The sequence below is a fragment of the Marmota flaviventris genome, chromosome 17 (genome assembly GCF_047511675.1).
Source record: "Marmota flaviventris isolate mMarFla1 chromosome 17, mMarFla1.hap1, whole genome shotgun sequence".
NCBI classification, from domain to species: Eukaryota; Metazoa; Chordata; class Mammalia; order Rodentia; family Sciuridae; genus Marmota; species Marmota flaviventris.
Window position 1 is genome coordinate 56635907 of NC_092514.1, and position 27808 is coordinate 56663714.

Below are 27808 nucleotides of genomic sequence, written 5' to 3' on the forward strand. Positions count from 1 at the left end.
GTCCAAAGTATCTTTGGGGATATCAGATCCTTGACTAAAAATCACACCAGCTGAATAAGAAGGATCAGACCCAGGTCTTATGCAATGCTAATTAACAACAACCATCAAACTTCAGTTACCATACCTTTCATGTCCCAAGCTGTGCTGGACCATAGCCACCTTGTGACCTGGTCATTGTGGATCCCCAGAAGGTAAGATATGATGTAACTTGCTCAAGTTTCCATGAACAGAAGGGGCAGAGCTGATTGTCACACTAAGATCATTTAAGCTCTTCTTCCCTCTTACAAAAATCACTCCCATTGACTCAAATACAGACACGTGAACCAGCATTATGAAGTAGTTATTATTATCCCCCATTATATAGGCAGGACACTGAGGTTTGGGTGATGAAGCCCAAGGTTGAGCTGCTAACAAGTGGTAACACCAGGATTCTAAGCCATTATCAGCCCTCCCCATTTCAAACACCATCCCACCACTCCCATCTCACTATGCTGTATTGCAAAAGATGATGTCCAAGGTCCTTGGTAGTCAGGTCTTCCCAGGAGAGCAGAGCTTGTCCACACTTCACACCAGATTGACAGCTTCTCCACTAGGTCTCACCAGCATGTCAACATCATGAAAGTGAACTGTGGGGAGTTCTCAGCTTACCCGGCAGTGCTAGCTGCTGCCCCCTCATGCCTCTGACCAGCGGGACTTCACCAGTCTGGAAGGGGAGAGTCTGGGTCAATGGGTGCTCCTGGGGGAGACTGGTAGAACCCCAGTTCATCCTCTTCCTTGCAAGTTTACACTAAAGAAGAGGCTGCTCTTCTGGGGCCAAGGAATGCAGGGCATGAGTCAGGATTCTTCCCTTCTGGTTCTAGGATGGTACCTAAGGATTCCTCCACTGCATTCACCCCAGGGCTTCCCAGCCTTCCTTCTCCCACTTCTACAACTCCCCTCTAATATTCCCTACTCTGCACAGTTCATCCCAAACCCAGCCTATCAAGAACTGAGCTCCCACTCCTCTTCTCAATCCAGCTCCCCTCCCCAAACTCCCCAGGAACATGGGTCCATTCTGCCCTCTAGCCTGCACCAGCCTCCCCTCCAGGAAGCCTCCTTGCTCACTCTTGCCGCCCTGGATGAGTTTCTTCCCTCTGAACAAAAACCTCCAGTATCTATCCCACTTGCCTGGCACCTAATTGCTGCCCCAATTGCTTGTAATTGGGGTTGTAGCTCAATGGTATAGCGCTTGCCTAGCACGTATGAAGCAGAGTTCGATCCTCAGAACCACATAAAAATAAATGGATAAAATAAAGGTATTGTGTCCATTTACAATTAAAAAAAAAAAAAAAGCTGTGAACCAGGCTTAAACTTTTTCCTTAAGTGAATATTCCAGGCCTCCCCCATCATTAATCAAGTGCAGTTCCCTCCAAATGGGTGAACTTAACATATTTATTCCAAAGTATCTTTTCATCCAAGGAGATGGCTACAGCTCCCATTCTGGAATTCATCTCCCATTCTGGAATTCAGCTCCTGGGGCTGCCCGTGAAGGACCTCCCAGGATCCCCAGGCTGAGGTAAAAGAGGCTGCCTTCTGCCACAAGCGGGGAAAAAAGAAATGGTTTCCTGAAAGGAATCACCATGGACACTGAATTGACACTCACTCCATGCATATAGCAACAGGAATTTGGACAGCACCTGGGAGCAACCAGGGCTTCATTTCCAGCATTTTATCTTGATATTCACAATAATCTGCAGAGGTCCCTGGTGAGTGGTGATTACTCTGCCCTCCCACAGAAGTCTCCCTTCCCTGACCCCTTGCCTGAGTCCCTGAACATAGCCTGGGCAAAGGAAATTCTTAGCAGAGGGTGCAGAAAGGTGCCAGGAGATAAGCAGAGCCAGTGGGTGGGCTTTGTCCAAGTGGCACCCATTGCCCTGTTCAGAAAAGAGAACAAGGAAAGAAATTTCTTTCCTTCTGCATAACTCAGGCCTATAACTCTGACGAGTTATCACACTCCAAAAATTTAGCTCCATTTCAGGTTTCTTGGGCCTCTGAGCAGCAATGATTTCTTCCATGGGTTCTGAGCTAGTTCCAGGAAGCTGCGAGCCATGGAGATGATGGGCAGATGGCATAAGCCCTCTCTCACCGCCTTCAGCAGCTAAAGGCTGACAAGAGCTTCTTCTCCACCTCACCCCTTCTTCTCAGCTTCTCCCACTCTTCCTTTCCTTTGAACACAGCCAGCGCCTGTCACTGGAAAAGCCCTTCCTAGTCAATGTCCTTACCATGACAGTTGCTCTGAGCCATTGTCCCTCAACTGTGGAGATGGAGCACATTACTTTGTTTCATATGAACAGGGCTCAACTCTCAAGCTGGACAGGAAAAATAGTCCCTCACACCTAGAAGGCATTTAGAGCAAGAGATTCCTTGGAAAGTTAAAAAAAAAAAAAAGTATTGAAGCCCAGGTCCTAGACCAAGTAGCCCAGCGTCTCTTGGGGTGAGACCACAAGTCAATTTTTTTTAACTCTAGGTAATGCCAGGAAGCAGCCATAGCTGAGAATCACCTCTTCAGACCTCTGGAGTCTGCTGCAAACACTAGGTCATTTGAGCCAGGCCCACCTGGAAAGGGATGTGGGACAGGTTGCTCCATTCTAAGAGGAGGAAGCTGAGACTGAGAGGGATGTGTGCCACGTGGCTGCAGCTGGTAGGGCTGGGACTCAGAGTCAGGCTCTGTCTTCTGGGTTTGGGGCTTGCAGTGCTGCCTCACTCTGTGCTCACTGCAGACTGCAGAGGGCAGGTTTGCAGGGAGCAGCTCACACAGTGCTGGGCATGCAGAGCTCTGGGAGCAGGGCACAGAAGCACTGAACACACAAAGGCAAACACCCTGCCAGTGCTATGGCCCTCTTTCAAGGTTGGAGGACTGCCCACTTGGGCCTGCTCAGCCTCCACCAGCTCTCCAGGAGGAGCCTCATGTCACAGGTGCCTGTAAGGAGGGGCTGTGAGATCACACCAAAGGAATGACTGAGTTAGGAGTTAGCTTTTGAGGCCAGTCCCCTCCCTCTGGGCACCCTGCATTAATCATGACTTATTAGTTATGACAATTACCTAGCATGATCCAGCCATCCTGTTTACTCCAGACTGAGGGGTTCCCAGGATTCAGGCCTTTCCACTTTAGATCTCAGACAAGATGGTCTCTCTCCTGCCTCTCTCCAATCCTGGTTGACTTTCCCTCCTGGGGTCTCCCCCTTTTACTTTAGCCATTGCTGTTGTTGAGTCTTTGAACACGAGGGGCATTGAATTATCTGGCTTCCTCTGAGTCTGATTACAACAACTTCACTGGACCTTCGCATCCATTTCTGTTACCCACAAAGGCTGGACTCAAGCACCCTCCCAAAGGCCATTTACCCCATGTTCCTGACCACCTACTATGTGCACAAAGTAGGGGATACACAAGGGTCCCTGCGGGAGAAACAACTATCATTCTCCAGGAGACGGCAAGGCTAGAGGTTGGGGGAGGGATTTCGTGGAGGTGACATGGGGTTGTGGAGTGTCCTTGACATGTGACAAAGGAAACATCTTGTGCAAAGATGCAGCTATGCAGAAAAGCATGACATGTTCCAAGATCAAGCAATCAATCGGGGAGCATGGAGCAAGGCAGGATATGGTGGGGAAGGTTGGGAGGTTCCCTGGAGGGCAGGGAAGGGCTGGCCTGTCACACTGTAGTGCTTTGCTTTAGACAGAGCAGCCTTAGAAAATGAGGGGCACCCATTGGCCAAGATGGATTTGGCTTCTCCCCAAACCAGCTGAGAGAATTAGGTCTCCATTCTCCCTTCCAGCTAGCCTTGGACAGTGATTCCCCATCATTATCTTTTGGATCTGACCCCACCCCCCCCCACACACACCACACACACAAAGCTCATGTGTTGAAACCTTAGTGCCCCCCGAAGCAAGGTTCAGAGGTGGGGCCTTCACACAATAACTGGATCTTGAGGGCTCTGACCTCCTCAGTGAATTATCCCATTGATAGCTGGATATCCCACTAGGAAGTAGGATCCGTGCCCTGGAAAAGCTTATCTTCTGCTTCCTGGGTACCGGAAACGGAGTAGCTTTCCTCCACCATGCCCTCTGCCATGATGTTCTGCCTCACCTCAGGCTGAAAACAATGGAGCTGGCAGACCACGGACTGAATCCCCTGAAACCATGAGCCAAAATTAATCTTTCCTCCTCCAAGTTTTTCCTGTCAGTATTTTGGTCACAATGACAAAAGGCTACCACACCAGTGTAGACAGAGGGAAACTCACAGGGATGGCCTGCTCTTAGGTTGAAGTTCTTTTCTGCTCTAGGTCATGCCTACACATTACAATCACTTGGGCAGCACACAATGCCCAGGCTCCACTCTGGGCCAGTTAATCAGAAGGGGTCAAGGTAAAATGCCCTCACATGGCTATTTCTAAAAGCTCCTGAGGGGAACCCAATGTACAGCCAGATGGTAGAGGAACACAGGGATGGGGTGGGGAGGAAGTGTTGCAGAGGTCCATTTCCTTCTTTTCCCATGCACCACACAAAATGAAAGGACACAGAAAGGCAGGGAGGAATGACCACCACACCTTGAGAAACGTTTCCCACATTTGCAGTGTCCACAAACCAAGGAAGGACTGAAAAGGGAGTTTTGGAAATGAAACCTCGCTGGGGTTTTGGAGGCCATTTTTGGCTGTACTCTTGAGAGCTCCAAGAGTAGCCCAAAGCCACTGCTCAGCAAAAAAAGTTGGATCCAAATCTGTCAGTGTCAAAAGTACCCGAGGACTCCGACAGACCAGCCATTAGAAGGGCTATGCCACCCTCTGGTGGCAAAGTGCAGGTACAACTTTCACCCCCCACTTCAGAAGTTCCCCCAAATTGCTTTCCCCTTCCACTGGGAAAATGTTCTAGAACAAAGAATTTGCTATGTGAAGTCTAAATGGTCTGCAACAAATGCTTGACCTGCACGTAGTGTCAGCAGGTCACCTCAGATCCCACACACTTGTGGTTGATTCCTACACCCCAGCTGATCGTCTCCAAGAAGTGTGGTAGGCAAGCTGATGCAGATCTTGGGAGATGTGGGACAGCCAGACAAGGAGTCACTAAAATTCAGCCCTCTTGCTTGCACATAGGGGTAGGGTAGCAGGACGTATCTTAGAGTTTGTGAAAATTAATGGGGAGGCAGGGGAAAAAACTGTGCCTGACTTCCAGTAGGGACTATGGGGAATTCAGTGGAAGCCAGTAGCAGTAAGGCTCCAGGTTTTCCCTGAGAACAGGTGACACCCCCATCCCACCAGTCAGTAAAGGATTGTGCTGTTCTGCCAAGGCTCAGAGTCCCAAGAGGGATTCCCCAGTGCATCTGAAGGATTTTCAACTTGCATTTGAAGTTTTCTCCGTACTGACATTCCACTGATTTGACTTGTGATCCTCATTTTTTTTCACTGGTTTTTTCCGTATTCTTGTTCAACATTTGCCCCAGCAGTTCTGAGGATTACTTCACTAAGCTACATCCCCAGCCTGAGTTATTTCCTGTTTCAACTCTCTTCTGGAATAAAGGAGGCTATAAATAACTTTATTCTTGGATTTGATGGGTCTTGCTCTTCACACATGTATTCTTCGGTGCTGGGAATCAAACCCAGGGCCTCACTCATGCTAGTCAGGTGTACTACCACCGAGCTCCACCCCACCGCTCCTTCACACATGTACTCTGAGTTTACACTTTCAAATGCTATCACCTTTGATTAAGACAAAAGCCTCCTGCGAGACAGTGGTTCCAAAATACACATGTAAGAATGACCTCAGAGACTTAAAAAATGTTCTAATTCAGGTCTGGAATAGGCCCCAGGAATCTGTACTTAAAAAAAAAAAGTTCCCCAACTGCTTCTGAGCCAGCCAGCCCAGTCCTAGGCCATGGAACAGTGTTTAAGAAACTGTCCTGGAACCATAAAAAAGGTTATTAGTGATAACAATGTCAAATTATTTTACAAAGTATGATTTTCTAAATAAAATAAATCTCAACTTTATTCAGCTGATGTTTCAAAAACAGAGTGGAAATTCAAACTTGCAAATCAAATCCACTTACATTCAACAGGGAAAGTGGCTTTAGTGAAAAACCCAGCATGAAATTTTCTATAAAACCAGGACTATTGTATTAATTTGATCTTGAATCTGGCTTTTCTTAAAGTGACCAGACCTGGAATAAACATCCATGTAATAAGGGTATTCAAAGTTCCTCCTGGCAACTCACCTGCTGCAAACCCCAGCAGGCAGCATAACTGCTGCACCAGGTGGCTAAGGCCACCTTTTGGAGTTTCTAGCTAGCTCCACCTAAGAATTTACCCTGACCCCACTAGAGGGCGCTCCTCCCCTAAACTGGGGAGGAGTCTAGGGTCCCCTAGACTGGGACCCTTTCCTGCACTCAGGCCACGCACTTCTTGCCCAGTAGGGCACTGGACACGAAATGGGAAGGATGGTAGTTCTGTGACAATAGCCCTCTCAGTGCCCTGGAATCACCAGACACAGAACACCATTCCCAGCCCCAGGCAGTAAAGACTCACACACCACCTCCACAACTTTTATTCCCAAGTAGGGAGAACCTGCTGCAAAGGTGAGGCATGAAGGTTTATCAAAGCCAGGAATCACTATAAAGGCAGGTGAGGAAACTGGTATTCACTACAAAAAGATGCCCTACCAGCCAACAGGGCCGGGGGTTGGAGGTGTCTGTCTCCCAGAGTTCAAGTCCAAATGGCTCAGTTGCGACTTGCACACCTTCCTCCAAAGTGTACTGTCTGGCAGAATCCTCAGGTGCCCAGGAGACAAGACAGGTCTCTGCAGCCTAATAATCCATTTTATGGACCCTCAAGAGCTCTGTGCTGAGCATGGTGAAGATTTCAAAATGCCTCCCAAAGGCAGGTTGAAGATGCTGCAGCCCCACTGTCCCTGCTTCAGGTCACTGTTTTTGCTCTGCAGGGCTGTTAATCCTTTTCAGAAGGGGTCACAGATTCCTCCTTCCTGGAAATCTAGGGTCCCTGTTTAGCCCAGAGGGGTAGGGAGGGGTAATGGATGTCTCTTCTGATCAGAAATCTGAAATTAGTACCCAGAAAATTCATGTTAAAAATCTGTGACAATTAAGAAAATTCACCAAAGGAGGAGTTACGCTACAAATACATATGCCTGAAGAGACCAGTATTGCTACTGAAACAGGTGAGTAAGGGAGGGAAGAGACCATACACAGTAGGAGGGAAAAGAGGCACAAGACAGTTTAAGCTACAAGGAACAAAGACAAAGTGTAAGTAGAATGATCAAGGGTGGAGTTAATACTGACCAGGTTTCTAGTTCCGGGGAATTCTGAGTGTTATGTTGCCTCGCCATGAGGCTAAGCCTAGGGTTGGTAGGACAGTTGTTCTCTGACAGATGAACAACTACACTCACCAGGTCTTTCTGGTACTTTCAGAAATTTATCACATTAGATAGACTTCAAGACAGACTGGCTTTATAATGAATTCCACAATACTCCAGGTATTGTTACAGCCTTAATCCAGGGCTGGGAAGAAGGGAAAGTTTCTGGTTCCTGGAAAGTCTCACAAGAACATATAATCAGAGACATCTCCAGGGTGACCTACCCTGGCGAGGCAGGTGCTAATGTATTTCAAGGAAGAGAAGAGAGCCAAAGAATTAAGAGATGTTAGAACTAGAGACGAGACTGTAACTGACAAATAACTAACCTTTGCTAATTGCCACCTTCTTAAGACGCAAAAGCCCATCAAAGCCTGGGCAGAGGTGCCCAGCTGCAGTCTCTGAGTTTTAAGAGAGCTAACCATTCTAATACTTGAAAAAAAATTGGTGACTCGGGTCTTCAGTCTCCAGACTGAACATTCCCAGGAACACTGGCCTTCCTTCAGGAAGGACAAACGCCCAGCAACCATAGTGTGGAAAAGCTTACCCTTATCAGCAATACCTTTAATGTCTCTGCTTCTCCTAGGTTGCTGCTTCCAGGAAAGGATGATGAGTGTTAGCAGTTAGTCATCTACATGTCAGTTGCTGGGGGAGGGTGGCAGGAGCAAGAGTGTGTAAACTGATCCACTGCAACAGGTGCAGGAAAAGGCCTCTTCCCTCTCCTTTCTGCTCATGCTCCAGCCTATTCATCAGGAGCCTCAAAGGCTGCTGATGACAAGGTGTGAACAGTGTGAACAGTCCTGTGCATGAGGCTCACTGCAGAAGCCTTCTCCAGGTGCACACAGTCATGTGGACAAAGCCATCCCTTCCCTCCCCCAGTGAGAGTGAGGGTGAGAGAATCAGAACTTCTTTCACTTTCTACATACCACGCATCTTGGTGGCACTAGCTCACCAAGATGTCTCAGAAAAAAGAGCAGTTTGATCACAATTACTCCTAAGTGGTCTTCACAGTTAAGTCAGGCATACATTTCAAAAGGTGGCCTCTAGGCCCTTCTCTCTCTTACGTGCACACACTCACATTCACACAGTCTCGCAGTGGGAACAATGTCCAGCCACTGGGTGTGGCCGGCTCAAGTCAGGTACTGCACCATGAGGAACATGACTACACAGGTGAGCAGCATCCCGCCGATCATGAAGTACTTGTCCTGGAAAGCCCTCTTCTCAATGAGTCGCATCACCGTGTTAGATAAGCCCAGCATGTTGGCAATATCAAGGATCTTTTTCTGAGTCCCCTGCAGCAGACAAGAAGAGAAAGAAAACAAAGACTGACTCACTGTGCCAATGGTGGGTGATGGTTATCACGTGCTGGGGCTTTACCAATGGGTTTTCTTGGTCATGCTCTATAAAAAAAATCCACCAAAATAGACTCACTCTCCTATAGTCAATTGGTTTTGTTTTTACCAGAGTGAAAGGAGTAGAATTCATTAAGTATGAATAAAAACTGAACTCGCACAGGGGGAAGCCGGCCCTATAGGGGTTTCCCAGGTCAAATGATTTTTAATCCAGGTACCAAAGCAACATAAAGGGAAAGAAACGTCTATATCAGAAATGGTGATGAGACAACTGACTACATAACAAATTGTCATTTATGTGTATCTCTCCCTAACACACACACGCATACACACACACACACACACACACATATATCATACATATCACAGGAAGATATCTAAAAACCGGAAACAATTCAAGTACCCATCACCCACAGGATGGATACAAATATCACATTTTATCTGCACAGTGGAATACTGTTCAGCAATAAAAGGTATCTAGTTGCCACCCATAACCAAACATGTAACTACATGAACCAACCTCAAAAATATCAGAGGAGGGTAGCACACATAAAATAGTAGTATGAATGGTTATATGAATTCAGTAACAGGCAAAACTAATTACAGGTGAAATAAATCAGAATGGTGGTTGCCTGGGATAGTTTGACTAGGAGGGGCAAAGGGATCTTTCAGGGGTGATAAAAACAGTCTGTAACTTGATAGGAGTACGAGCATGATGCTTTTGTCAAAATGTACTGAACTATACAAATAAGCTCTGTATGCCTCACAATATAAACTACACTTCAATAACTATTATACCTTTCAAAAAATATAAGTATTTTCAAATTTAAATATAAGTATTTTTTAAATTTAAAATTCAATATATATTTTAGAGACCACATTGAAAAACTCTCCCTTGGCTCCCTACCTCCAATAATCCTTGATACTAATCTGCCCACTGTGTAGAGCAGAATCTTCAGGGATTCTACTGAGTATAATGTGTGGGTCAAAGTCCACATTTATGAGGGGTATGAAGTGGGAAAAGATGGAAATGCAGCAGACACCAACACAAAGACCAAAAGCCCCTTATATAAATGTTGCCACCAAAACAAAAGGATATTTTATTCCTAAATCAACAGCCCAAACCATCCAGCCTACCTTTCTTTCTGCTTTCTAATTTTTAAGAACATTTATGAATTTGTTTTTTAAATATATTTTTAAAAATATTTCTCCTAGGTATAACAAGTATAAATGAATGCAGAGGCAGACCCCAAGTTACTTATAATCACAAGTCACTCATTATACTCGGACGGATGGATACGACTTACCCACATCCATTCTTTCTTTTTTCCCTTCCTGGTACTAGGGATCAAACCTAGGAGTGCTCTACCACTGTGCTACATCCCTAGTCCTTTTTATTTTTCAAGACAAGGAAGGTCTAAGTTGCAGAGGCTGGCCTTGAACTAAAAATTCTCCTGTCTCAGACTCCAGTACTAGCAGATGAGATTACAGATATGTGCCATTGTGGCTCCCACTTTTTTTTTTTAGTACCAGGGATTAAACCCCGGGGTGCTCAATCACTGAGCCACATCACCAACCCTTTTTTATACTGAGACAGGATCTTGCTAAGTTGCTTAGGGCCTCACTAAGTTGCTGAGGCTGGCTTTGAACTTGTGATCCTCCTGCCTCAGCCTCTTGAGCTGCTGGAATTACAGGCTTGCGCCATCTTTCTTAAATGAACACACATTCATAAGAGACTAAGAGAAAAGGCCAAGGAAGAAAGAGGAACAGGAGGCATCATTGACAGAAATTCAGAGCCGACATTCTGCCCACACAAGGATTAACCAGCCTTGTGAAGAGATCTCCAGGGCTGGGGTGAGGCTCAGGGCAGAGCACCTGCCTAGTGTTTAAGGCCCAGGATTCCATCCCCAGCACTGCAAAATATTTAAAAAACAAAAAAATACAGATGGAGAATGTGCACAGACTCAGGTTAAACTTGTTTGCTACTAGAGAAGACATGAAAGGTGACAGTGAAAACGAGCTTCTTGCTGAAGAGCCTGCTGAGTGCTGAAGTACAGGCTAATCAATGTGAGGTTCAAGAATCAAATTTCTAAAATCACCTAAAAGTAACTGTACCTTTCAAAAAAAATAAGTATTTTCAAACATGAACTGGCCTTAATCATTAGGGTGCTTCAGCCCAGTTCCTTCATGTTCTTTCCAGCATTACTTTCAAATGATTTAGGCAGAAAAGTCCCCGACAGAGGCAGGTGGAAGGAATCAAGAGGCAAAAGACAGCTACAGACTAGGTGTGCAGAGCAAAGTGAGCTAGAAACTTTGAGGTGCAACCCCCAACGCCTAGACAGGCTCCCCAGCACTTCATCACTGCAGGTGGCAGAAGGTGGGTGGGCTCCTCAGTGCCACAAGACTTCAAGGAAGCTAACCTTTGCTTTAATAATAAAGCTCTACCCCCCACTGGCTCTTCCATTAGTGTGACATGGAGTCTTGTCCTAAAAGGGCTCTACTCTTCAGCTGAGGTATGGAAAAGAGAGCAGCAGTTCTTTATAGAAAGAGTAGGCTCACCAACAAGTACCTGGTTAAATTAGTACTGAAATTGCTGCAACTGTCAGCAAGGGGGGGTGGGGAGTAATGTCTCTGGCTCACCTGACCCTCTCCCTGGTAAGGATGGAGGGGGCTGTTCAGACATGTAGAGTCCTGCAGAGCAGACAGGCTCCATGGGGTCCAACAAAAACTAAGATAAAGCTCACACTTTTGAGCGACAGTTTCTCACAGCTCAGTGGATGGGAGTTCTTCATTACAGGGGCCACACCCTGATAACAGGCAAAGCCCACACCCCATCAGCCATCAGGGCTGACACAGGAAAAGGGCATGACACAGAGTCTGTGTCATGTTCCTGTAAACCACTCCCAGGGGGTCAGAATCTTAATGCCAACAGGACAGGGCTTCTAGGAATCCCTACAGCTAATGAGAATGAAGAGTCACTGAGAATCCTCACTATGTGCTCTAGAAGCTTAGAAGTGATTTACTGTGAAACTATCTACTGCAGTTTTAGGCAACCCAAAGACCCACCCATGGGAATTCAGGACTGCAGTAAGACAGTGCATAGTTGAGATCCTAAGGGAAAGCCAGCTAGGGTGCAGCTTCGTCTTCATCTGAACAGAGCAGATTCTATATCAGATCTTCTCAGCCTATTACTTGTCCCCCTGTTGTAGCAGTCAATTCCATGTAGGTTCAATAGATGGGGAAAGACCTGGATACCAAGAGAGGCCACTTTATGGCTCAGGAATTTGGTTACTCTGGTGCTTATAGAAATCCAACTCCAACAGGAAGAATCGAAAACTCAAGTGTTTTCAAATCGAAAACTCCGTGCTGTTACAATATCACAATTTGGGGACACATAATCAAAATGTAAACAGTTTCAAACTGTTGGATGAGGCCAAAACAAAAGGCCTTCTCCCTGTTCTCCAGGAGGGACCCCACCTTCAAGGTCAGTCTCTGGGCCCTCAGTCCCTCCAGAATACTGTGCCCGCCTCCAATGAGGTCATCCATGCCGTGGTGAATGTTGTGGAGGGAGGAGTTAAACTGCAGTGATTCGTCCATTGGTATGGTGGTGGCAGAGTCCTGTGAAAGAAACGCAGGCACTTGATTAACTATGCTTGCTAGTCAGCTCCAGGGGTCCCACTGCTTCTGAGTGTTCTGCCTTGCAGCCAAGGCCAAGCCAGAACAGCCAGAGGGAATGATGCAAGAATCAGAGAACCCAATGGGGAAGAAAAAGCAAAGTGTCGGAGGCCTCCGTTTACAAAGAACAAGCTTGTTTCCTCAGAACTGTCACTCTTCTGTTACCCAATTATTGCTGATTTCTGTCTCTGTATCATTTCTTAGGAAAACCTATTCCTTCAAGATCTCATTACATTTCTTGTAAAAGCTTTCTCTGACTACTAAGAAAGGTGTTCCAAAAGTCCCTGACTTGGCTTCCCCTTAATGCAGCATTAAATGTTTGCTTTTGTTCTTCAGCTATTTTATCTATAGCTTATCCCCCCTCCAATTAGATTGAGACTAAGAATCAAAGAGCCTATGCTTTTTATTGAAGGCTAATGGTGTTCAGGATGGGAATACACTCCAAAGTAGGCAAGAAAAATGCTAAAAAATGGAGAAAGGGGGAAAAAAAAAAGAATACAGGTTGAGTATTGTACCAGGTGAGTGGTCCTAATCCAAAATGCTTCTTTAGGTTTTGCAGCATTTCAGATTTTGGATTTTCAGATTAAGGATGCTCAACCTGTACTGATCAAAAGCTTTCTTACTATACAGACTCATTACTGTAAACTCACTCTATCCTCATTCTGTGCATTATTATCCTCATTTCACAGATGAAGAAACAAACTGCAGAAAGAAGAATAACTCGTCCAAGATCATACAGCTGGTAAGAAGCCAGTACGACAGGAATCCTGGTACTAAATGCAAGGCCTGCTCTCTCTCAACCACACACACAGAAGAGAGACCATGATCAATCCTCATGGCTCTCATTTCACCCTAAAAGTGGACTGTGTACAGAAGCAAGTCATCACCATGTGACAATGTTCTCTTCTCCTTCCCAACTTCTGACTTGCCCAAACTCCTGCCAAGCAATGCTGTTTTGACCATCTACACCTCAGTTCCTGATGGTAAAGAGATTAAGCCTTCTTTTCTCTGCTCCACAAGTTCAGAACTATCTCTCACATGCAAATTTTCAATAACTCCTCCAGGAGTGGCACAGCTGAAGGAATCATTTTATTAGTTTTCTCACAGTTAGCTCTCAGCACCTTAGTGTTCTACACAGAGCTAATGCTCTGGGTCAAAGGACTCCAGTGTTTGGAAAAAAATATCAATAAGCTGGGTGCAGTGGCACATACCTATAATCCCAGCAGGTCAAGACGCTGAGGCAGGAGGATTGCAAGTCTGAGGCCAGCCTCAGCAACTTACTGAGACTATCTCAAAATAAACAAATAAATAAATAAGAAAGAAACAAAGGGCTGCGGACATAGTTCAGTGGTAAAGTGTACTTGGGTTCAATCCCCAGTACTGCCCCCCACCAAAAAAAAAAAAAAAAAATCAATGACAGACTTCTCTTCATTTACTTGATAAGAATTTATTGAATGCCTTTTATGTGCAAATCTTTCTTACCTTCCTACCAGAAAAGTATCACTGATAGGTCATTATCTCCCAGGCACACGTATTATAGCTCCAGATGGCAATGTGACCAAGAAGAAGTTTCCTTTGGCAAGTCAATGTTTACTAAGGGCCTACTGTATGCACAGTCACATCAGGCTGGTAAGTAACAAAATAATCCTGAGAGATATCCCTAGCCTAAAACATGCCTGATGCAATACCATAACTATCAAAAGCCCACACAACAACATTTAATGTGTCTTTATAGAGCATTACATTTTTGAACTGTTGGTCATTCTGACCTGACTGCTTATCCTGGAGAAATAACACTTGTGGAGGCACATTCTGACGCACTGAAGGAAATTTCCTGCAATGCATGGATGGAGCAGTAAGAGTTTAACATCTGCAAAGCAGGAAATGATGTGGATTCCAGTAACAGGCTTAGGAAGCTGACACCTCTCTAGAAAATAAACCCCTCTAATAAGGAACAAAATATAAAAACCCCAGACCCACCTCATTTGGTGAAACATGTTATGCAGGTCACAGAAAAGGCCAGTTATGTTCTGCAAACATGTGCAGGGACTGATCCTATCAAGACTAAAGGACAGGGACAACAGTGTCTAAGAAATGAAATATGCAAACCATCAGGCCATTTTCAGACTCGAGCCAAGCAGTCCATCCAACACTAAACATCTGTTAACAAATTCCTCTAAATTGCTGTTCCGACTACAGGCAAAAACATTTTAATGCATCTGACACTGGAACCACACACATACACAGCATAACAACAACTGCCTGGAGGCAGCTTTGAAATGCTGCCTTTTCTACCAGTGGCCTTAGTTCTAATCATCTGTCTCTATCTGATGACAAAAACATTTCGACCATGTGAACTTTCACCTCTGTGCACTGGACAGCTGAACCAGGTAATTTTCACCTCTGCCCATCCCTCAATTTAACTGCTTCCTCTTCAGGTTTCTGATTGAAAAAAAAGAAATTCCAGTCTAGATTTAGTATCAGTGGCAATACACAAAGTCCCCTGTCATTTCCAGTTGGTCTCCTCCATGTCAGTCTGTTTTAGATGTCCTCCTACAAAGATAAAGCTCAGCGACCTGAGCTCAGCCCCAACAATCTGTTGAGCACCTGCCGACCCCCTCGGAGCCTGGCTTACATTAGTGGTGAAGGTACGAGACAGAAGCTCCTCTCGCTGTCTCTCCTGCTGCTCCCTGGCATAGCGTCGGTGCTGGAAGTTTCTGAGAGCAGTCTGCAGGTGCTGGACATCATACTTTAACTGGTCAACTCGACTGGAATCAATGAAGAGAGAGATTAAATTCTAGGAACCCAGTGCAGCACAATTTGAGGCAGCCAGGCCTTGTATTCAGGACAGAGGACATTTCCTTACTTTTCCCTACACCACCCCCTGAAATGTGATGTGAATCAATGATGTTGAAAGTAAAGAAGAGGCTTGAAGTTAAAGTGGGTGCTCACACACAAGATTCACCTGCTGGTTTCTGATTCTGGATGCATGATAGGGAACAGGTGACAGGAAGCAGGTTTGATGACCCCTTCCTGACCTTCTATGGATTATATCGCTCTCCTGGAAGAAGCCCAAGGGCATCTTTGAGGCAAAGCATCAATGAAGTTTCATAAAAGTTTTAGGAGCAAGCAGGGGCTGGGTGAAGGCGTTGAGGGTGGTTTCATTTTAATTTCATGGTGGAGTATCAAACGTTAGATCAGTATTTCATTATAAACAAGGCTGATTGAAGTAAGAGCATGATTTCATTTCAAACAAGAATCCAGTGGGAATCAAAGAGCAGAGCCAAACTCCCTGACAATATCAGGCTTCAAGTGGTTAGAGGTCTCATCAGAAAACAGAACTGGAGGCAAAATTCCAAAACACCACCAAGGAGGTACTATATTTCAAGAGACCTTACAAGAGACCTCACAGGCTTTGACTATGAAGGGATAATACTCAAGAACTGTGCCTGTTGGGGGAATTTATCTTTGCACTTAGTTTTTCAACATGTTCATGTATTTTCAGAATATTCTACCACCTCCCTGGAAGGAAGGCCTTCCCTGGTAGCCTGGGGATAAGGGCAGTGTCAGAGGTCAGCACTTACAGTTTGGCATTCTGTCTTTTGTTAGGGGGTTCCTTGCTGGACAAAATCTCCAAACGTTCTAGATGGCTGAATATCTGGTCTATGCTTGCTTGGATTTCATTTTCTACTACTGCACAAAAGAGAAAAAAAGAATAAATGCTGGAAAAGATAGTGAACTTAAATTAGAATGATAAACCAAACATATTTTCCCCATATCCAATAAACTAATAATGTATTTCAAAAGGAGACGAATGTATACACAAATGAATAATGGAAGAAAATCCAAGATATGCTAAAAGCATTGTTTCAAACACACACACACACACACCTGTTAATGCCATCACAATGACAATTTTTTAAAAGCTAAAGGTAGATCTATAGAGATATACTTTTAGAAAATAAAACATTAAAAGGTTGTTCAAATAAATATTTTAAGCTAAGTTTTCTTATGTAGGTCTCTTTTCCTTTGAGATAGGTCTCAGATATAAAAAAAATACCTAGTAAAAAGAATGCCAATTTTACAGTAATAAAGTTAAAAAAAGGCACAAAGGAAAGAGAAGATTAGTATGGAAACATAAGGAGAAGAGTTCCCTTAAGGCTTTCTGTAAGAATGGGTGGGCTGAGCTATACCGAAGCCCCCAAAATAGATCAAATATCAACAGGAAAGGCCTAGGAAAGAATCCAGAGGTAAAAAGATATGAAAAGTAGAGTTATTTTCCTTATCTCTTTTGATAAAGACAGTCAAAATGATCTCTTTTCCATTTCTAATCATGTAACAATGAGATTGCTGGGAAGGCAAACAAAGTCTAGTGGACAGAAACCGAACTATGCACACTCACAAAAAAAGTACAGGCTCCTTGCCCCACCAAGAAGCGTCAGCAGGGGCACTGACTGCCCCTTCCTAGGTCTTTGCGAATGCAGCAAACACGAACAGTTGAAATTAAGATGCTGTGGGGCACAGAGCCAAGAGAAAAGGTGCTCCGAGCTGTGGCAGAGACCGAGACATGGCATGGCAAGAGCCAGGCAGTGAGGTGACAGGAGCTTCTGCAGAAGTGTCTGCATGTTGACCCAGAAAAGGGGCCCTTTCTTGGAACAGAATAAAGCCAAATAACAAAACCCAGCAAGTTTCTCAAAGGAAACAACGGTGTGGGAACTAAACTAATTAATATTGCTATTCGTTTCTGAATAATCCTCCTAAAAAGCCAGAGTTCTCAGCTTAGAAGAAATGGCCAATCCCAGTTAAACATCTCTGAATTTTTAAGGAGTGCATTCCTCTAAGGACTAGGTAATTAGATTAAGACAGATGGGGGGAAAGAACTTCCATTCCCATAGGGCCATGTCAGGTTGAGTGGAGGGGTAATGGGGGATAAGACTTGTGGGATTCCAAAGGGCACAATCAAGGAAATCAGTGACTTTGCCATAGGGTTTTTTTGTCTACCCTAACAACAAAATTCATTCCACACTGAATCATTAAGCCCTGAGGCAGAACGCAGTCAGGAAACCCAGCCCATTAGCACCGTGTCATCAGAGAAAGGACTCTGGTCTCCATAGTTAATTACTCACAGTGCAGAGACTGCTTGTCTGCCGTCTCCAGGCGTCCCATGTGAGACTGGATCTCGTGGACCTGCCTATCAAAGGAAGAGGGAGGAAATGAGTGAGACAGGAATAATCAACAGCACTTCAGTGAAGAAAGACAATTTTTCTGATGCCAACATGTAACTGATTTAAACTGACAGCACCACTGAACTGAAAAATTTGTATGTGATGCTTTGGGCCACATGTTTCTAATAGCCAAACACTAATATTTATAATACTGATAGGCAGCATTTAGTGAGTGCATACTGTATCCAAGACACACTGCTAAGTCAATAACCCTGTGAAGAAAGTACTATCATTGTCCTCATTTTATAAATAAGATGACTGAAACCAGAAAGGTTATGTAACTTGTTCGAGGTCACACAGCAAGTGATAAACTCAGAGATCCAACCAATCCCACTATCTGCTCTATGACCTAATGTGCTGAGCACTGGTGTGTACTAACAAGAGTCAAAGGGCAAGAGAGATAGAATCCCTGTCCTTGAGAAACACTGTAATTAGGAATGACAGGCCAGATAGACATGAAAAAGCTCTGAGAAGATTTACAAGAAAACCAACACACATAAATGTAAACAAACAGAAAGTTGAGGAGATTTGCACAGTGGTGTAAAGCAAAAGCAAATAGAAGGGCTGAGGCTGAGAAAGTGTAAGCTGGGAACTTTTGTGAATGAAAGAGTTCAGAGCAGCACTTTAAAGAAAGACATGATTTAGTGAAGGGAGATATTAAGAAAATGATATGCCAAAATGCACACAAGCCATGCTGTGTGGGTCACTAGCAGGGTGGCCTACTTGAAGGAGAGTTGGTCGGAGAGGAGGATGAGGAAACCATGCAGAGGAAGGCCTGAAAGACAGGATCTCCTGTTTGGTAAACATCCTTCCCTGGCAATAGGAAGAGAGACTACCATCTGATTTGGAAATGCAACAGGATCCCAGATACCAGGCACCAGAGCACTCTGGAGGCTTTTCAGAACTTGGCCAAGGTCAACCTCAGAACACTTCTTAGTAGTCCCCCATCATCAGTCCCTGAAATATTACTTATGCTAGCCCCCATAACCACCTCCTGGAGCTTACAGTCTCTTCATATTGAAGCCCAAGTGAAAATGGCCTCATCCCCAGGCCTGAAGGAAAAGGTCACTAATCTTCCTTCATGGTGAGAACAATTGACTGTTACCCTAAATTTACCAATGACAGCCAGGAGCTCAACTTTGGTTTAAGCTTGCATCCAGTTTTTCTGGGGCCTCCTTGTGGCTTCTAAACATAACTCAGGACACCAGAAGCTAGGCCACCTGTCTAAGAACTTCCAGAGTGTTCCTAGGCAAGACTGCAGCTAGAAATCACTACTAGAGTCTGCAACCAGACAGCTGCTTCAGTAAGGTAAGTCCAGGATATTTTGGAATGAGGGGATGTGGAGGTATGGAGGCTGATACAGAAATGCAGTTTGACCACGTGGAATCACCATGTGGAACATCTGGATCAGGGTAACTAAGAGAATGGCAACAGAAGACAGCAGAATTAGGACTTTACTGAAGGCCTGGATGTAGGCAGGTAAATTTTCAAGGGTGCCTTAATAAAGCAAATCAGAAAGTTTTCAGCATTATCAGCAGGAACAACAACATAAAAATACAAAAAACTGGGACGGGAGCAAAAACCAGCCAAGATGACTCTGAAGACATGTGGAGGGACAACCTATCACTCCTGTTATTAAGACCTATTATAGCCGGGCGACATGGTGCACACCTGTAATCCTCGGGGCTCTGAGGCAAGAGGATCATGAGTTCAAAGGCAAGGCATTACGCAACTCAGTGAGACCCTGTCTCTAAATAAAATACAAACTAGGGCTGGGGATGTGGCTCAGTGGTCAAGTGCCCCTGAGTTCAATCCCTGGTACTCACCCAAAGAGACTTATTACAGAGCCATAATAATTAAAATATGGTAGCAGTGCAGGGTCATATGGACAAAGATAGACAAACCCTAACCTTGCCCTAAGAGGAAATGGTCCCACATATTTGGGAAGTTGGTGACATAAATCAGTTGAAAAATAATGGACTACAATACATGCTGAAAACTCAATTTATTATCCATATAGAAAAAAAGACACTTTATGAAACACACACAAAAACTCAAGGTGGCTTAACACCTAAATATAAAAAGCAAGGCTTTCAAACTTTCTGAAGAAAATACAGGCATACATAAATGCCTCAGGTTAAAGAAGGATTTTTAATGACAAAACCCAAAAATCACCTCAAAGGAGAAGACTGGAAATTTTGACATTAAAATGAAACAACTTCTTTATACCGAAAGCACCACAAAGAACAATTTAAAGGCCAGGCATGATGGTGCACACCTATAATCCCAGTGGCTCAGGAGGCTAAGGCAAGAGGATGATAATATGTTCAAGGCCAGCTTCAGCAATTTAATGAGACCCTAACAACTTAGTGAGACCCTGTTTCAAAATTTAAAAAAATAAAAAGGACTAGGGATGTGGCTCAGTGGCATCCCAGTCACTCTTTAGTACCCCCCCCCCCCCCAAAAAATTAAAAGACGGCAGACTGGAAGATAGCTGCAGTAGATAACAAAGGATCAATGTCCAGAATATATAAAGAATTGCTCCAAATCAACAGGAAAAGCCAAACAAAGAAATTTTTTAATAGCAAAGGGTAAATGAAAGAAAAGGAAAGCCATATGGCCAATAACTCTATGAAGAGATGCTAGACATTACTAGTAACTCAGGAAAACATGTCAAAAACAATGCTCCTCTCAGACTGACAAGTAGTTTAAAGTGTGGGAACATACAACTGACATGGATGTGGGGAACTAGAACTCTCATACATGGCTGGTAGGATTATGAACTGGTAGAACACTTTCATGGCTTTCTGACAACATCTAGTAGAATCAGTAGACATCTACTCTATGACCTCACATTCTACTTCTAGCAATATGTCTGATGCCAGAGAGATCTGGCATACAATGAGGAGGCATTTGCAACAGCTGTTCATCCAGGCCCATAACCCACCATGAATAATTCTAAAATTCAAAATGTTCTCAAATTCCTAATTTTTTATAAGTCTATAGCAAATTAATTCAGTGGTGAAAAATGATCAGACATGAATCTAAGGTCTTTGTTTATTCCACAAAGTGTAAAATTTTACAGCAGTTTTTCATGTATCCTGTGGTGCCCTGATGTTTGGGATGTAACATGATATAGGATACATGTTCCACATCTCTTTCCTAAAAGCTGCAACACACTTGAATTCCAAAGTGGTTTGTTCCTAAGGATTTCAGATAAAAGACTGTGGACTTTTATAGCAAAAAAAAAAAAAAGTTACAATCCAAGTGTTCATCAAAAAGGAAATTAGTAATTCGGCAGTTTAATTAAACTATACAAGCAGTTTAAATAAAAGAGACCTATGCATATTAACACAGACAATAAGTCTTTAAGAAAAGACAATATTAAACTCTAATACATCAGTATCTTTTTTAAAAAATTAAAATTAAACTAAAAAACACATCAAACAGTAATATATATTGCTTGTGGATACAAATATAGGAAGAAGAATAAAATAATGGATAAGAGGGTGGCTATCTTTAGGGCTGAGGAACAAGAACAGGTGTGGAGCTTTTAATTTAACTTCTGTCTCTAAATCAATAATGTAAAGCACCTTTTTTTTTTTTCCCCAAACAAAATGATTAGGCTTATTTTTTCTAAACTCCATTAAAAAAAGGAAAATGGATTTAAGACAAACTCAAGTACAAATAACAGCATTTGAAAACATATTTTAGAATCAAGCAATAATTATTCTATAAAAATATACATCAGAATTGAATTTGCAAGAAAAACCTGACACTTGAAAAAACTCAAACCCATATGGGTAAGACAAAAGGCAACACAATTGACATTTCCCTGTAGAATCCCTAGGAAGAATGAGGCTAGACATATATTGTCAGCAAAACAACAGGTATTAATGAGTCCTGACATGAGTTTTGTTATTCTCTATCTTTGTTTGAAGTATTTCATAAATAGAATAAATAGAAGTTTTTTTAAAATGTCAAGTCAATGGTTAATGAGGATCATTCATTCATTCACACATTAAACAGACCATGCACAATGGTCCATGGGCAATTAGGAAATGAAACCACAGATATGTCTACAGTGAGAAGGCTACAGCAAATTTGTGTTGATTTTAAGAGGAAATGGTAGTTTCTAATATCTTATGATAAATATTTCTTGATGATACTACAGATTGAGGGATTCACAACAGGCCAAACAATGACACACAAGGGAACAAGGGATACTAGGGAAGATTTCTAGTGTTCATCATGGGCTGCCTTAGAGTTTGTTTGTTTGTTTTTAATATTTATTGTTAAGTTTTAGGTGGACACAATATCTTTATTTCATTTTTATGTGGTGCTGAGGATAGAACTCAGTGCCTCGTGCATGCTAGGCGAGCACTCTACCACTGAGCCACAAACCCAGCCCCTGCCTTGAGTTTTTTGTTCATTTTTTTTAAATCAACTTATGATTATGAAGTTCACATATACAATGTTCTATGACAAAAAAAAATACTAACATTTTCATTTTGTTTAAACAGTATAATGAAAATGTGTCAAGGAAAAAAAAATACTCTGCCTTTAATTTTTTTTTTTTTAAGTGAACAAATATAGACTGGCATTCAATTCTGGGAGTCATCTGTTAAAGGTTTTCCCCAATAGACAATGAGGAGGATGACCAGAGTTCAGAAGTCAAATGATGGTCCAAAGAGCTCATGATACCAAGTCTCTGGGAAAAGAAAGAAAAACTCACTAAAATGGGGTAGCTGGTGTTCTTCAAATATTGACACAAGAGGGGAGAAATGGGCTTGCTCCCTGTTGCTGCTTCTTCAGGGAGACCCAGAACCAAAAGGCCCATGTTTTCAAGACAACAGATTTCAGCTTGATAGGAAAAAAAACAAGAACACGGAACACTTATGAACTCTCTTCAAGAAAAGAAAAGAGAGCCGGGCGTGGTGACGCACCCCTGTAACCCCAGTGGCTTAGGAGGCTGAGGCAGGAGGATCGCAAGTACAAAGCCAGCCTCAGCAACAGTGAGGTGCTAAGCAACTCAGTGAGACACTGTCTATGTCTCTAAATAAAAAATACAAAATAGGGCTGGGGATTTGACTCAATGGTCAAGTCCTCCTGAGTTCAATTCCTGGTACCAAAAAAAAAAAAAAAAAAAAAGGGCAGGGATAGATCATTCCATATATATGTATGTGTATACACACACACACACACACACACACACACACACACACACATTTTTGTACCAGGGATTAAACCCGGAGGCACTTAACCAATGAACCACATCCCCCAGCCCCTTTTATTTTTATCTTGAGATAGGTCTCATGAGTTGCTAGCTTTGAACTTGCAATTCTCCTGCCTTAGCATCCTGAGTCACCGGGATTATATGGTAGGTCACTTCATATTTAAACATAGATTACATAGACTGTCTTACAAAGGTCTTTTAGACCAAAGTTAGAGTTGGAGTGGAAAATTGTTCCAATCCCTTTCATGTCTTAGATTGTATAAGACAGCAGGAGAGACGTTAATAATACCTCAAAAACATACTTTTACTAACTTTGGTTTTGTAAGCTAAAAGGATAAACTTTAAAAATTTGCAAAAAAATTACTACTTCTCCCATTTAGTTTCTAATTGCTTTGAATGAATTAGAGAAGATACAGCCTACATGATTCCAATCTCTAGATTCATTCCATGCTAAGAAATAAATGCAAAACAACAACAACAAAATAATAATACAAATCCGACAGGCATGGTGGGAACTACAATATGATAAGTGGAAAATCTGTTTTAAACTAAACTGGGAATTCAGATAATACACGATAAAGAATAGATGACACATAAGTATGACCTGAGAGGGTAGATATGAGAAAAAAGAAGTTTTAGCCCTGTTTAGCATGGGGTCCACAACAGGCTTGGGTGATAATAATAACCAAGCAAAGACCTAGAAGAAAGTAAGCAAGGGGCACTGTTGCTGCTTAAAAAAATAAAACATAAAAAGGTTTACAAAGGATGTAGGAAGGGTTTTAAATGAAACCAGTCTTCCACAAAATGATCCACCACACAGAGCCACTTTGCAAGCATGCTGCCTCCCACCAATACCAGCAGGAAACAGGGTTCGGGAGTTAAAGGATCTGGGTTAAAGGTCTAGTTTCACTATGTACAAGCTCAGGGACAAAGTCATTTAATTTCTAGGTGTCTCAGTCTCAACTATAAAGTAGGGATACTAATAGTAATGATTATCCAAAGGATTATAGAACCCAACGCAATATGAAAATGCTATACAACATACACAGCCTTGCGTAATGCGTTTTTTATTTTATTTTACTTAAAGTAATGGGAACCACCTAGTCATTTTTAATTCCACAACTCCATCTACTGTCTTTACATCATGAGAATGCAAAATTGAAAAGAAAAAAAATGCTTTTGAGATATGTAAAAATTCTTAAACCCAGGTGCTCATCAAAATCACTTTGAAGGGGCTGGGGTTGTGACTCAGTGGTAGAGCACTTGCCCATATGCGTGAGGCACTGGGTTCCATTCTCAGCACTGTATTAAAATAAATGAATAAAATAAAGGTCCATCAATGTCTAAAATAAAGATTTTTTTAAAAAATCACTTGGAAAACTTATTTGATCAGAGCTTCTCATGCCTCAGACCTACAGGAGGATGATCTGAACTACACAGGGGACAAACATGGGCACTGTTACAACCACTGGAATCTCAAAAACCCGGCCACTAGCCCTATATAAAGTTAGCCTTTATGAAATATTATTTAAGTGTACAATATTTATTGTTTTTTAATCTCTTTTTTTCATTCATTCATTGTTCAGATAGTTCAGTTTTCAAGATAAAGTGCTGATTTATGCACATGACAAGAGATAAATCACAAATGGGGTTCAAAGTTCCAGAAAAATTAATGTTGTTACTATTGTGTCAATTCAGCAACTAGCATATTATTAACTTTAAAGCACTGTAAAGCCCACTGAAACTTGCTACTGTAAAAGATCTGCCCTTTCTTAGTAACACAAACATAATTTTGTTTCATTCTTTTTTTTTTTTTTTTTTTTTTTTTGGTGCTGGAGATTCAGCCAAGGGGAACTTTGCCACTGAACTATATCCTGACCTAGAATCTGCAATCCTCCTGCCTCAGCCCCGAGAGTTGCTGGGATCATAGGCATGTGCTGCCACTCAGCCCAGCTGTTTTATTCCTTTTCTAAATGACTCACAGGGTAATTTTTTAAAGTTCCTTCCTACAATTTTTATTTAAGAATAAGGTTCCCCAGGGCAAATGCAAATTCTGTCATTACAAAGTAGTTTCTGTATTTTCCTCCACCCAAATCAAACATTTCATTGCCAAAGTAAAGTGCAAGAAACCCATAAAATTGGAAAATAAAGGGCTAGTGAGGCACAGTGGTGCACTCCTGTAATCTCAGCTACTTGGAAGCTGAGGACAGCCTGGGCAACTTAGCACTTGTCACAAAATAAAAAATAAAAAGGATTGATGGCTCAGTGATAAGAATTCTCTTAAAGAAGAATGAAATTATGGCACTTGCTGGTAAATGGTTGGAACTGAAGAATATTATGCTAAGTGAAATAAGCCAATCTCAAAAAACCAAAGGCCAGATGTTTTCTCTGATATGCAGATGCTAATTCATAATGGGGGGGTAAAGATAGAGATATTTTGGACTACACAGAGAAGAGTGAGGGGAAGGAAGGGGGCATGGGGGTCAGAAAGATAGTAGAATGAATCAGACATTATTACCCTATGTGCATACATGATTACATAAACTGTGTAACTCTACATAATGTACAACCAGACAAATGAGAAGTCATATTACATTCATATATGATGTGTCAAAATGCACTGTCATGTATAACAAATAAAAATATATATTAAAAAAAGAATACCCCTGAGTTTAATTCCCAGCACTAAAAGAGAGAAAGAGAGAGCGAGTGAGCGAGCACACACACAAAGCATGAAGAGTAAGAGAATCATCATCCTCTTATTCCTAATGCTTAAGCTTGTTGTGAATTCTCCTTAGTGAATTTTATTTCATTTCCAGGCCTAGCGAGTGTGATTTTAAATGTTTCCACTACATCAAAATGATAGCATATATCTGAAAGTTCTTAAAATAGGATAGGTATAAGTATACATCTCAAAAAATTGAAAATGGACGAAAATAGATACTTTAACACTAATAATAACATCATTCTCAATAGCCAAAGGTGGAGTGTCCATCAATGGATAAACAGACAACAAAATGCCATCCCTAACATATAATGAAATATTATTCAGTCACAAAAAGGAATGAAATTCTGATACGTGCTACAATATTGAACCTTGAAAAACATGCCACCAGAAATAAGCCAGGCCCCCCCCCCAAAAAAAAAAGAGAGAGAGAGAGAGAGAAATTGTATGATTTCACTTCAGAAAATAGAATCAAATTTACTTGAGGCTCTGGATAGGAGGAATAGGGAGTTACTACTTAGTAGGTACTGAGTTTCTGTTTAGGTTGGTGAAAAAGTTCTGGAAATGTATAGTGGTGGTGTAATTCTGTACTTAATATCACAGAATCATACGCTTAAAAAGAGTTAACATGGGAAATTTTGTTACGTATATTTTACAAAAGAAAACTAAACATATTTTTTTTTTTAAATAGGATAGGTATGGTTCCACATCACCATACTCAACTACTTCCAACAATGCAGGGCAATATGACTAAAGGACACACCGAGGAATTTTAGCTATGAGAAACTAAGTCAATTATATTTCTTAAAGGTAAGCTGTAATCAGATATGACTGACAAACACTGTGAATGCTACCTGTATGGTAATTTCTTTATATTAAAAAACTTAATCAAAATCAGAATAAAAATAACTTTTCATTATTCCCCTGACTCTTCGCCTTCACCACGGTTTAGTTAACTCCTAGGGGCGAGGAGCCGCGTCTGCTCCGTTCTCCCCCAAACTCTACCAACCCGAAGCACCGAGTTGCCAGGTGCTGGAGGAAGTACTACGACCTGCAAGTGCTACTACCCCTTCGCCCAGTCCACTCGACAGGCAGTCACAGCTTGCAGACCCCAGAGGTCCTTCGGCCCAACGTCTCCGGAGCCCCAGGCTGAGCGGGCATCCCGCCAGGGGTTGAGAACTTCCGAGCTTTCCCGGCGGAAGGGCTCGGCCTGTACACGGGTGTCCGCCCGAGACCCCAGCCCCAGGGGCCGGCCTCGCCTGGCCTAGCCTCCGCCCGCTCCCCGACGCTGCCCTCACTTGTGCGTTTGTTGGTACAGTGGCTCCATGTCGCCGGCCCTACCGGCCCGGCCTCTGGCTTCCTCAGAACACGTCCTCAAAGCTTCCCTTCCGGCTTCCGGCTTCCGGCTTCCTGTTTCCGGTCGCAGGACCCACCCCGCCTCTCCCCTCTGGTTAGGGCGCCCTTGATCGCGCCTCACTGACTGAGGTTGTGGGATGGAGGAGAACGAGAAACAACCGCAAGGGAGGAAAGAACACATGTAGCTACAGGCTCGGCCTCACGTCGGGGCCGAGGGGGTGAAGGTTTTTGCCGAGGTCCAGCTGCAGGATTGAGTCAGGTTTTGGAAAGGACAGCCGCGGAGTGAGGTCCTGGAGTGAGGTCCTCAAAGCAAGGCTGCAGACGCGGCTCTTGACTGCGGTTTTCGGATTGTCTTCTCTGACCCTGCGATTGCGGATCTTCACCGGGTTCTCTGGCTCATTCTTCCCCTGTATTGAATTTGTCCGCTCAGTCGCACGCCCATCTCCCTCCTCCCCTTCCCATTTATCCAACCAATAAACCCGCATTATCTGGTGTCATGGGTGGTAACGGGGAAAATCCGAGTTCCTCCGGCCCTCAAAGAGGTCGCCGTCTAGGAAAGGAGATAAGATATGTATACGAATAAACATTCTAAAAGGTAGAAAATCCGGAGAAAGCCCAAGAAAATTGGCTGAGCTAGGGTTGTGTTCGGTGGGAGATTCAGGAGACTTGAAGAGGTTGGCATTGGAGTTGAGACTTGGATGGGCTTGTACAATTTCTGTCTTTCCACGTAGACCCACAGCGTTTTCATCCTCCCAGGCTTTATCTGCAGATCCTCCCAAAGGAGGAGATGTTCCTCTCCCTTTGACAAGTTGATGTTTCTATTCTCCCATATCCTGGATCCCTCCCAGTT

At 43.1% G+C, this 27808-nt stretch overlaps 1 protein-coding gene across 3 annotated transcripts; it reads right to left on the reverse strand.

Moving 5' to 3' along the window:
- Nucleotides 1-324: 324 nt before the first annotated feature.
- On the reverse strand, nt 325-26994 carry Gosr2 (golgi SNAP receptor complex member 2). 3 transcript variants are annotated; one of them, XR_003580582.3, is made up of 7 exons: nt 26901-26994; nt 17543-17607; nt 16001-16109; nt 15052-15184; nt 12219-12359; nt 8468-8681; nt 325-703 (listed from the first exon to the last, which is right to left on the reverse strand). XR_003580582.3 is itself a non-coding variant. In XM_027921769.3 (6 exons), the coding sequence occupies exons 1-6, from the start codon at nt 26927-26929 to the stop codon at nt 8520-8522; spliced, it is 639 nt and encodes a 212-aa protein (XP_027777570.1). In that variant the 5' UTR covers nt 26930-26994; the 3' UTR covers nt 6555-8519. The 3 variants fall into 3 exon arrangements, 1 of the variants encoding a protein (XP_027777570.1); XR_003580581.3 differs by lacking the exon at nt 325-703 and adding an exon at nt 6555-7077; XM_027921769.3 differs by lacking the exon at nt 325-703 and having other exon boundaries at nt 6555-8681.
- Between the last annotated feature and the right edge of the window lie 814 nt (nt 26995-27808).